At 39.7% G+C, this 12,644-nt stretch overlaps 1 protein-coding gene across 3 annotated transcripts in view; it reads left to right on the plus strand.

The window, feature by feature from the left end:
- The window catches only part of prpf4bb (pre-mRNA processing factor 4Bb), a 39,177-nt gene extending 26,767 nt beyond the window's left edge, over positions 1-12,410 (plus strand). For 2 of the 3 annotated variants that reach the window (XM_060900068.1, XM_060900069.1), the window contains 6 exons: positions 1,837-1,974; positions 2,185-2,338; positions 7,172-7,286; positions 7,439-7,590; positions 7,742-7,828; positions 8,076-12,410. In XM_060900068.1, the coding sequence (XP_060756051.1) occupies positions 1,837-1,974; positions 2,185-2,338; positions 7,172-7,286; positions 7,439-7,590; positions 7,742-7,828; positions 8,076-8,279 (850 nt within the window). In that variant the 3' untranslated portion in view covers positions 8,280-12,410. The remainder of the gene's footprint in view (positions 1-1,836; positions 1,975-2,184; positions 2,339-7,171; positions 7,287-7,438; positions 7,591-7,741; positions 7,829-8,075) is intronic. The other variant, XR_009650728.1, reaches the window with a different exon arrangement.
- Positions 12,411-12,644: the final 234 nt, after the last annotated feature.

Consider the following 12,644-nt stretch of genomic DNA (forward strand, 5'->3'; position numbering starts at 1 on the left):
TGATTGACAGACAAGTACCTATTTATATTAGAATACATTAGTTGATTTGGTTTGCATGGAATATGGGAGGAAGAGCTGGAAAATCCTGTGCTGTCTTGGTGTATTCAAATCATAAACAAAAGAGAACGATTTTTACCACTTCGCCTAAAGTGCAACCTGCACTGAGCTTTCCTCACTATCATAGTTGTCATGGTTACCATGTCAACAGTGCAACTTGTTGTGACCAGTCAGGTTCAGAAGTATTTGTGCAGTGACAGTTTTCATAATTTTGCCTCAGTCTACCACCACGAAGGATTTGAAATGAAACCATCAATATGCGATTGACTTGTAGGCTTTCAGCTTGAATTAAAGGGGTTTAAGAAAAATTTCATTAAAAGTTTAGGGGAGTTACAGCTATTTTTTGCATAGTCCCTCTGTTTTCACAAGTTTAAAAGTAACTGAACGATTTGACTGTGCCATTTGCACATTTGTAAGATGAGATCGTGAGAATAGGCTTGTGTGCAATGTGTTTTGTGAGCGAAACCATTCACAGATTTATCTGTTTTGCAGCACGGATAAGGAAAAACGAGTTGCATCAGAGAAGGCTCGATTTTAGAGTAGAGCAACAAATTTATGATTCAGTTGTTCTGAGCAGGGCAGCACGGTGGTGTAGTGGTTAGCGCTGTCGCCTCACAGCAAGAAGGTCCTGGGTTCGAGCCCCGGGGCCGGCGAGGGCCTTTCTGTGCGGAGTTTGCATGTTCTCCCCGTGTCCGCGTGGGTTTCCTCCGGGTGCTCCGGTTTCCCCCACAGTCCAAAGACATGCAGGTTAGGTTAACTGGTGACTCTAAATTGACTGTAGGTGTGAATGTGAGTGTGAATGGTTGTCTGTGTCTATGTGTCAGCCCTGTGATGACCTGGCGACTTGTCCAGGGTGTACCCCGCCTCTCGCCCGTAGTCAGCTGGGATAGGCTCCAGCTTGCCTGCGACCCTGTAGAAGGATAAAGCGGCTAGAGATAATGAGATGAGATGAGTTGTTCCGAGCTGAAGGAATTGTTGGAAAAGTCCTGAACAGTTGTCCTTAAAATGAATTTGGGGACCTTGTGTAAATTGTAACAAGGATCAACCATTTTTTAATTTTGTTTCAAACACTAGTTTTACACCTTTTTCAAATGTATTTATTATTTACTTCAGCACTATTTCTGGCTGTGGTGCTGTTGCATTCACGTACAGTGTCTTCATCAGGCACTTTGTGGTGCATTCTTTGTCGTGAAACAAGTTTGTGGTGGTTTTTTGACATGCCAATCTTGCCTTTTGTATATTTTACAAATAACCATTGTTTGGGCCATGTGTTAAATCCACCGGTTCTATATAACGGGTGTTAATTTTTTTTTTTAATAAATTGCCAATTCCCCCGTGTTATCCATGCTGCTGTAATGCCAGACAAATCAAGGAGAAAAACGTGCACTAAGGGACTACCTCTTGGTTATTTTTGGTTTGTTCTCTGTCAGGGAGAATGTGAGCTGGACTAGTGACTAGACTAACATCTGATGCATAAAACAACTTGATACAATGCCGAAGCATTTTTCAGTACAGGGGACAATATTTTTAGTATATCCGAATCAACAAATTGCCTACCCCTAAAAGCAGAAACAAAATGTTACTACTTATACTGTAAATTATTGTTTATTCTTGGATTGTATTTGTAAATATGGGTGAAATTTCAGTGGACAAATTTAGGATTTGAGTTGAAGTATCTGAAAGTTTGTTTGATGTTGATCTGGGATTCTAGTGGTTTCCAATTTGCATTGCAAGCTGTGTGAAGCACCGTGATGGTAACAGCAATCTCTCTGCTCACAGGCAAAAGACAGGGCTGAAGGAGCTGGAGTTTCTGAAGAAGCTTAATGATGCTGATCCAGATGATAAATTCCATTGCTTGCGCCTCTTCAGACATTTCTACCATAAACAGCATTTATGTCTGGTGTTTGAGCCTCTTAGGTACTGCATTATACATATGTGTACATGTGGGTTTGTCTTTAAAAGTCCTGAGGAGTTGATTCTATTTATATACAGTAACACTGAGTGAACACTCAAATCTGATTGAGCAGTTTTCATGTAACTTTTCATATAACAGCACAAACAGTCATGTTATTTCTAATGTAATGTCAAATATTTCTCTCTCTCTCTCTCTCTCTCTCTCTCTCTCAGTATGAATCTTCGTGAGGTCTTGAAGAAGTATGGTAAAGATGTAGGTCTTCACATTAAGGCAGTTCGTTCCTACAGCCAGCAGCTCTTCTTGGCCTTAAAGCTTCTGAAGCGCTGTAATATTCTACATGCTGACATCAAACCAGACAACATACTGGTGAGCTTAACCAGGACTCCAGATAAACCAAACACATCACAATTGCTGTTTATAAACATCGCTGTTTGGCCAAACATTTGCAGATGCATGTCCAGCATGCTCATTTGTGCTTGTTGAATATCTCAAAGTTGGCCTGCCCTTGCTGCTATAAAAACCTCCACTCTTCTGGGAAGGCTTTCCACTACATTTTGGAATGTGGTTGTGAGGATTTACCCGGCACAGTGGTGTAGTGGTTAGCTCTGTCACCTGACAGCAAGAAGGTTCCGGGTTCGAACCTCACGGCCAACGGGGTCTTGATGAGTGGAGTTTGCATGTTCTCTCCATGTCTGCGTGGGTTTCCCCCACAGTTCAAAGACATGCGGATTAGGTAAAATGCCCAGCCACTGGGGTTGTAACAAGCCAGTGCATGCTTGATGCCAGTCCCAAACCCAGATAGATTGAGGAAGGTTGCGTCAGGAAAGGAATCCGGCATAAAAACGATGCTAAATCAAATACGCGTAACACATCTGCTTCGGTGACCCCTAATGGGAGCAGCTGGAAGAAGTAGTAGTAGGTGGTGGTGTGGGGATTTACCCATTCAGCCACAAGAGCATTAGTGAGGTCAGGCACTGATGTCAGACAAGAAGCTACACTTTTCGCTCTGGAGATACCAGTGATGCTGACCTCCCCTGCTCTTTGGATCTGCCTGATCCATCCTGATGCCCTACTTCTGGCTGGAGTTTCATCACTTCGCTCCTGTAGAGGATGGCCTCGTATAGACAGCCTAAAGACACGCATAGAAGACGACTTTGGAATATTAATACAAACAGTTTTGCTATGATGGTTTAGGACCACAATTGCCATGATAACTTTAGGACTGCAGTTGCCACGAACAGTTTTGGACTTGGGTCTCCATCAATGAACAATTGATAACTTCAGCAAAACAGGATTTCTGCCAAAACTACAGTGGTGCTTGAAAGTTTGTGAACCCTTTAGAGTTTTCTATATCTCATCTGTAGCCGCTTTATCCTGTTCTACAGGGTCGCAGGCAAGCTGGAGCCTATCCCAGCTGACTACGGGCGAAAGGCGGGGTACACCCTGAACAAGTCGCCAGGTCATCACAGGGCTGACACATAGACACAGACAACCATTCACACTCACACCTACGGTCAATTTAGAGTCACCAGTTAACCTAACCTGCATGTCTTTGGACTGTGGGGGAAACCGGAGCACCCGGAGGAAACCCACGCGGACACGGGGAGAACATGCAAACTAGGGTATTAGGCAGAAAAAGAAATTTACCAGTCAAAAATAATATTTTATATAATCCTGATAAGCGCCGCAGGTGCGAAGACGAGCGCCGCAGGCGCGAAGTCCCTCTAGGGGGGTCTGGGGGCATGCCCCCCCAGAAAATTTTTGAAATTTAGACTTCATTTCCTGCATTCTAGGACATTTTCAGGGTGAAATGGCGTGTAATTTTTGATCAGAAATATTGCATATTTTTACTTTGTATTTTTTTCAGTTTCACTCCTGAATGTATCAGATGTATGTATGGTGTTTGATTTGGTAACAAAAGTGAAAAGAAAATAAACAACAATGAATTGTATATAATCTTTTGATCTAGTTACAGTATTTAATAAAAAAAAAAAACCAACAGTATTCTATTTTACCATACCCCAATGAAACCCCCTTGTTAATCAATGTATCACACATACCTTTTCTGTCTTTTTGTGGAAAAACGAATCAGTTTTTGTCACATTCAATTTGGGGCGTTTGTTGGGATTCATCTTGATCCAGAAGAGTGAGTCAGCAAAAAAAAATGCGGTTCTCCCGCCAAGAAAGAGGAAACTACAACGCAGGGTGTTTGGCAATTTTCGACCAATCAGAATTCGCGATTTATTCAGTCCGCATGTTACAAGATTCAGTGCGGGCCAAAATGGCGGAAACGATGAAATATTCTGATTTTTCATTTCAAGTTTTCAGTATTTTTCGTATTAAACTGTGTTTCTTACGATTTGTAAATGATGGCGGAACCACACACGGACTGGCCATCGGGAGTAGCGGGAGTTTTCCCAGTGGGCCGGTGGTTCAGTGTGGGCCAGCGGAGAAAAAAAAAAAACAGTTGCGCGCTGGCCTTTAATATGATAAGCAATGTTAACAGTTTCTTTAACAAACTGTTAACATTGCTTATCATATTAAAGGCCAGCGCGCAACTGTAATAAGCAATGTTAACAGTTTGTTAAAGAAACTGTTAACATTGCTTATCATATTAAAGGCCAGCGCGCAACTGTAATAAGCAATGTTAACAGTTTGTTAAAGAAACTGTTAACATTGCTTATCATATTAAAGGCCAGCGCGCAACTGTTTTTTTTTTTTTTTTCTCCGCCGGCCCACGCTGAACCACCAGCCCACCGGGAAAACTCCCGCTACTCCCGATGGCCAGTCCGTGTGTGGGCGGAACATAACTGGATTTATCGGATGACATGTGGGAGTATTCATGTGCGAAAATTTTCGGCATTATCGTCCGTTTCAGTATCCGTCTGTGTGTATACTTGCCCGTTGAAATCGGCAATTGCCCGTCAAATTTACGGGTGGACGGGTCTCTGCCTAATACCTTAATGCAAACTCCGCACAGAAAGGCCATCGCCGGCCACGGGGCTCGAACTTGACCACCTTGCTGTGAGCCGACAGCGCTAACCACTACACCACCGTGCCGCTAGTTTTCTATATTTCTGCAGAAATATGACCTAAAACATCAGCAGATTTTCACACAAGTCCTAAGAGTTGAAGCTGTTCTGTACGGAGGAATGGGCTAAAATTCCTCCAAGCCGGTGTGCAGGACTGATCAACAGTTACCAGAAACGTTTAGTTGCAGTTATTGCTGCACAATGGGGTCACAAACACCAGATACTGAAAGCAAAGGTTCACATTTAAGAACTTTATTTAAGGGTGACACTAAATATCATTATAGATAATTTACACGTGGCCCTCTAAATAACTAAAATAACTAACAAAAAATAAATTTAAAAAACCTCTAAAAAAGAAAAACAGTTTACAAATTAGAATTCATGAAGACTTTTAGCTAAGAAAAAATTATTACAAATTACAAATCACATACTTTTGCCACTCACAGATATGTAATATTGGATCATTTTCCTCAATAAATAAATGACCAAGTATAATATTTTTGTCTCATTTGTTTAACTGGCTTCTCTTTATCTACTTTTGGGACTTGTGTGAAAATCTGATGATGTTTTAGGTCATATTTATGCAGAAATATAGAAAATTCTAAAGGGTTCACAAACTTTCACGCACCACTGTGTAATGGATTTCCTGGTTACACAGTTGTATCTTGTGACTCTATAGGACACAGTTATAGAAGTGAATTATTTATAAGCATGCTATTTGTTTTCACCCAAATGGAGGATGGGTTCCTCTTAAGGTTTCTTCCTTTTGTCATCTCGGGGAGAATTTCCTTGCTACCGTCACCTCATTAGGGATAAATTTATAAATTCGTATGTTTATAATTTCTATCCAGAATTTCCATATTTCTGTAAAGCTACTTTGTAACAATGTTGTTAAAAGCCTTATGCAAATAAATTGAATTGATGTGAAGGAGGCTTGGTGCACAGTTTAGTGTCCCAGGTCATCCCAATGGTGGACAGTGGGGTTGACATCAGGGCTTTGTGCAGGCCACTCGACAATTGTGTGATTTTTAACTTTGTGCCAACAGTTTGGGAATGGCCTTCCATATGGGTGTGATGGTCAGGTGTCCACACAAGCGTACATAGTAATAAGTTGAGGTCGTTCTTTATTTAAATTGCAGTGGTGACAGATATTTTATTAGCACTATGTGAAACTAACACCATAGAAAGGGAGTTTAAAGTAGTTGTCTGCTGAGCCCTCTGCTACCATTGCAATGGAAAATAAGATTGATGAGGTCTTATAAGAGAACAGGGGCAGATTTGAGCAGCGCTCTTCTGGCTAGAAAATAAAAATGGAACTCATAAATGCATAGCCTAGTAAACTAGACCCACCCGCCTAGCGGCCAAAAATATTTTTGCCTACGAGTGGGTCTAGCCTCGGACCATATCAGCAACACACCCCGGGCATCAAATCGTGCCCGCCAATCACAACGCAAGGTTTTTGTTTGGATTCTTTGGGCGGGCTTCTGCAGGAGTGACGACAAGGCTGCTCGACGCTGGAGAAAGCACAACAGGAAAGATGGCTACGGCTAGTGAACAGCGCGCGTTTGACTCCGCTTTGGAATCAGTTTTAGAAGAATTAGACTTGGAGTTAACGTTGAAACATGAGCAGGAAGAGGCTCTCCGCTCATTCCTTTTCAAGAAGGACGTTTTCACTGTTTTGCCGATCGGCTATGGCAAAAGTCTGATTTACCAGCTGTTTACCCTCCCCCACTGCTGTCGCTCTGACTACATCAGTCACTGTTGCGCTGATTGGTCAGAGCGTTGGCCTATACGCACAGAGACAGTTTGAAAGACAACGGGTTGTTCCTACCCACACCCTTCAGAAATGTCTACGACCGAGACCAGACTAAATATTCACATTTAGTCTGGCTTGCCAGGCTAATAAATGCATGGAAATATAGACACAATGTTTTTTCACAAAATATGACTCAAACTATGTTTATTACTAGAAAAGCCATAAACATTTCAAACTGCACATTTAAACATTTGTCTTGTTTAAAGGATTGATTTTTTTAAGTCCCCATCAGTTGAGCGTGGTGTTGAATTATTGCAATACAGTGGAAAGTTTATATGAAACTAGGATGTTAACCCTTTGTTTTAAACCCTTTTCACTGATTTAGTTCTCACCACTGCCTTACTGTTGCAGGTGAACGAATCGAAAACCATCCTCAAACTGTGTGATTTTGGTTCAGCCTCCCATGTTGCTGATAATGACATTACGCCTTACCTGGTCAGCAGGTTCTATAGAGCTCCTGAGATCAGTAAGCTCACCTATCCAACTTCTTTGAAATTAAAAAAAAAAATATATATATATATATATATATATATAATTATGCAAAATGTCAGCATTTAAGTGGTACTGGAATTTTTGTAAGACTGAACAATGAGTTATTCTGTTTTTCTTTGCCTGTAGTCATCGGGAAGCCGTATGATTATGGAATTGATATGTGGTCAGTAGGTTGCACTCTATACGAGCTTTATACAGGAAGGATCTTGTTTCCTGGCTCCTCCAACAACCATATGATCAAACTGGCCATGGACCTTAAAGGAAAGATGCCCAATAAGGTCTGACCTGCACTATGGATTAAAACAGTCATGCTGCTCTTCTCTTGTAACGGAATGTGATTTTATATTTGCATAATGCTTGTGATGTTGATATGGTGCAATTTTCTGATATCGCATTTCGTGCTTTTTCTTTTTTTTTTTTCCCCCCCAGATGATTCGGAAGGGTTTGTTTAAAGATCAACATTTCGACCAGAACCTAAACTTTCTGTACATAGAAGTGGACAAAGTGACTGAAAGGGTTTGTACAAATTCAGAATAAAGTCTGCGCATTATGCGACTCAATATTTTTCATGGCTTTTCCTCTGTTGCAATATGCTTTTGTTTATTTGCATATGACACACAGTAGTAGTAGTAGAAGTAAATGGTAAGTACTGCTGCAATGGTTACTACTTTTATTATTCAACTGTTAACTTGTCATGCCCCCTTGCTTATGCAAACACCCCTGTTCTCCCCGTTATTCACGTGTACGTTCTGATTCTCTGTAGGAAAAAGTGACCGTGATGAGCACTATTAACCCCACTAAAGACGTGCTGGCAGACCTGATCGGTGGCCAGAGACTCCCAGAAGAGCAGAGAAAGAAAGTGATGCAGCTGAAGGATCTGCTCGATGGCACCCTGATGTTGGACCCTGCTAAGCGCATCAGTATAAACCAAGCCCTGCAACATTCATTCATTCAGGACAAAATCTGACCTTTTTTTTTTTTTTTTTTTCCCTGTGTTTCACAAGTGACTTTTTTTTTTTTTTTTGGCCTTCCACTGGAAGTGCCATGGCCTGCAAGCTCTTCTCCTGAATATCTACCATCCTATAAAAGTTTAGTTCTGATCCCATTTTCTAATTTTCCTGTTTTGTTAATTGAATATAAATGGATGGATGGATGGATGGATGGATGGATGGATGGCTATGTTGGATATGTTAAATGGATGGATGGAAGAGCTGAGCTCTTCAGGAAGCAGATAAAAAAAACCAGAGGGTTATTAACCGCAGCACTGGAGTTGGATTGAACCAACAAAGTACAGTATATCTTAAAATGTTCTGAACCATTGGAGAACTTTTTTTTTCTTTTGTTTTATAAGCATTTGTTGATTTGCTCATTCCATTCTTTGAATGAAGTGGTTTTTATTGTAAATAATCCATATATAATTACATGTTGTTCAGACGAGACTGAGGGTTTTTTCTGCAATTAAGTTTTGATTTATCCTATTTAAACTGTGGATGTTGTCTGCGAAAACTTGGTGGGAACACCAATAAGGCCTTGTTTATATTTGACATTTGAATATGCATGCACACGTGCAAGCAGGTTGAAAAATGAAAATGGCATTGTTCGTATACTTGCTTGCATTCCCTATGTACATCTGGAAGATTAAAAGCAACATCCACTAGATTACATGCCATAGACGAAATATCCTCCTCTGACAGGATTGTATGTGGGTTCATACAATATCTAACGATTTCATGTCTGTTCTGGGACACATTTGTCTGTGAGCTGCAGCAAGATAATGTCAAACACAAGGAAGACCACCATTAGGTTCTCTTTAAACCTTTCTACTGTTGTCATATATCTTGAATCAGAAACTGATTTTACATTCAAAAGCATTTTCTAATCTAAAACAGCCACATATTGGTAGGCAAAGCACTGGTAGGTTCGAAAGCTATGAGGTTACTGAAATCTAGTGGGAATTGGTTAGTGTGTAAACAATGTATAATTATGCAGTTGAGCTGTAGTTTTAGTTCGCAGAAGACTTTGCATTATAGTGTGCTGCGTTGCGACTATTTATGTTCCTGCACCACAAAAAGAAATGATGCGCTGAGTGAACAGAGGATCAAAATAACCAAATTAAGTACGAAGGATTGCTGCTATTCTAGTCCAAAATTTCATTCTAGTGATACAATTTGTGAAGTGGTTTTGTTGAGCAATCTATATAGCATTTTTAATAAGGCCAGTAGCTTACAGCATTTCCTTCATGTTGGTTATCACTAGCATCATTCCTGTGGGTAATCTATTAACAACATCAGCAAAATAGTAAGAGAACTTTCATATGGTCTTGGGTGGAATGTCAAAAGCTCTTTCACACAGTTCAAAACTTTTTGTCTAAAATTCAGAATGTCTTTTATTCAGTACCTCAAATCCTATGGTACTGCTGAAAAGACTGACAGAGAGCACCAAAAACTTATACTAGTGCATCTCAAGCAATTAGAATATCATGAAAAAGTCCATTTAGTTTATAATTTAATTTAAAAAGGTAAACTTTTCATATATTCTATATTCATTACATGTAAAGTGAATATTTCAAGCCTTTTTTGTTTTAATTTTGATGATTATGGCTTATAGCTCATGAAAATCAGAAATCCAGTATCTCAAATTATTAGAAAGGATTTACAATACAGAAATGTCCAACTTCTGAAAAGTATGTTCATTTATACACTCAGTACTTGGTTGGGGCTCCTTTGCCACAAATTATTGCATCAGTGTGGCACTGCTGAGGTGTTATTGAAGCCCAGGTTGCTTTGATAGCAGACTTCAGCTCATCTGTATTTTAGGGTCGGGTGTTTCTCATCTTCCTTTTGACAATAGCCCATAGATTCTCTCTGGGGTTCAGGTCAGGCGAGTTGGCTGGCTAATCAAGCACAGGAAATCATGGTCAGCAAACTGTTTGGTAGTAGGCACTGTGGGCAGATGCTAAGTCCTGCTGGAAAAGGAAATCATCTCCATAAAGCTTGTCAGCAGATGGAAGCATGAAGTGCACTAAAATCTCCTGATAGATGGCTGTGTTGACTTTGGACTTGATATAAAACAGTGGACCAACACCAGCAGATGACATGGCACCCCAAATCATCACAGCAGAAACTTCACCCTGGACTTCAAACACCTTGGATTCTGTACTTCTCCACTCTTCCTCCAGACTCTAGGACCTTGATTTCCAAATTAAATGCAAAATTTACTTTCATCTCAAAAAGAGGACTTTGGATCACTGAGCAACAGTCCAGTTCTTTCTCAATAGCCCAGGTAAGATGCTTCTAACATCTCTGGTTTGGGAGTGGCTTGATATTAGGAACGTGACAGTTGTCGCCCCTTTCCTGAAGACATCTGCGTGGTGGCTCTTGATACGCTGACACCAGCCTCAGTCCACTCCTTGTAAAGCTCTCCCAAGTTCTTGAATCAACTTTTCTTGACAATCCTCTTAAGGCTACAGTCATCCCTGTTGCTTGTGCACCTTTTCCAGCCAGCCTTTTCAGCAATGATGATCTGTTCCTTACCCTCCTTGTGGAGGGTGTTGATTGTCTTGTGGACAACTGTCAATCAGCAGTCTTCCCCATAATTGTGGTTGTGTGTCCTGAACCAGACCGATAGATATACGGTATTTATACTGTTTTACTCAAGCTCGAAATGAAATACTCTAATTTTGAGGAGGGGTTTGTGCTGTAGTCTATAATTATCAAAATTTAGAGAAAAATGCTTGAAACATTTTAGTTTGTGTAATGAGTCTAGAATATATTAAATTTTCACGTTCTTAAATGATTGATGGAAAGTATTGAACTTTTTCATGATATTCGAATTGTTTGAGATGTACTGCTTGCTGATTAGGGTGGAGTGGTGGGGTCAATACAGACTTTTCCTTTTTTGCACAATATATCACGATATTAAGGTGTGCTAAAAAGGTGGCAACAAAACAAGTGCAACGTTGAAAAACCCTTCAAGAATGATTATACTTTTATTTAACATCTACAAAACCCGATTAACGCAAAACATGGTGAAAAAATGCATTCGGCACAAAATATTTTTTATCGGAACAAAGTGTATTGTTTCTAATAAATGACATTGATATTAAGTCATATCACCCAGCCCTTTTTTTTAATTCTTATGATGTGCATCTCAGTTTCAGAACAGTATTGTATATAAGATTCTTCCTACACAATACAAGTCTCTCTCAGGTGCCTTAACTGGCATCTAAAACTTGGCACCCTCATGCTCTTTTTACATCACTCTGTCTGATGCGTTCTGAGAAGCTGTTTGTGAGATGTATTTACAAGAACACATTTTCTGAGTGACCACCATTCAAAGAATTCAGTAATTTCAAAGGTCATGGTCTTGAGATAAGTATGAGATACTTATTCCTTATTTAAGTTTTTGCTGATCTTGGTGTTTTTACACAGCCCTGTATTAAGACTTTCTTTGGTTATTGAAATGTGCACCATCTGCACAATAGCTATTTGTTTTAGCAAAGAAAGTGTTTGGCTGTTTGCTGGGGCATGGGGGAAACACTGCTGTACTGTTCAATGTTTGTGTGATACCTATGCAGACTATGCATCTTTTAATTTGATCCACAGCAGTGGTCTAATCCTTGAAGGCTGATATGGGTCAAATCTCTACACAATATCAATCCTATTACTTGATCTTACTGGTAAGGGTTTCATCATTCCAGTATGCACACTGACCAGGCAGAAGTGTAATTATCCCCTGCAATTCTTTTTATATAGCATGTTATTGCTAAACAGACGTATTCTCAGAATTGGATGCATGATTTTAAAATTTACAATGGTTAAATCTCACATCCTGCAAATCAATCTTGGTTGAGGAGAGAGAAATTATTTAAAAAATGAAGCCTTGTGTTTTGGCAGCTATCTAATTTCAAAATGTCTTTCAGGCATCAACTGCTGACGCATCCAGCAAGAGGCTTTCAGATACCACTGGCGTTTGTGCTGTAAATATTTCTTGGTTTTGTTTGCAATGTGTCACTGTTGTACACACATCAAATGATTTTTAGAAAAATGCTGACCGTGGAAGACTGGGCCGTGAACGGAAATAAAATACAGTAACTTGAGTGTATCATTACATTTATAAATAAAATGATTTTTATATATTTCTAGTTCTATAACATAGTATTGACTTTAATGTAGACATTTAGCCTTCATGTCCCAATAAATTAACTCAAATATACAAATCCAATTTCCAGAAAAGTTGGGATGTTTTCCAAAATGCAATAAAAACAAAAATCTGTGATTTGTTAATTCACGTGAACCTTTATTTAACTGATAAAAGTACGAAGAAAAGATTT

Source organism: Neoarius graeffei, chromosome 19, assembly GCF_027579695.1.
Source record: "Neoarius graeffei isolate fNeoGra1 chromosome 19, fNeoGra1.pri, whole genome shotgun sequence".
Classification (NCBI taxonomy): domain Eukaryota; kingdom Metazoa; phylum Chordata; class Actinopteri; order Siluriformes; family Ariidae; genus Neoarius; species Neoarius graeffei.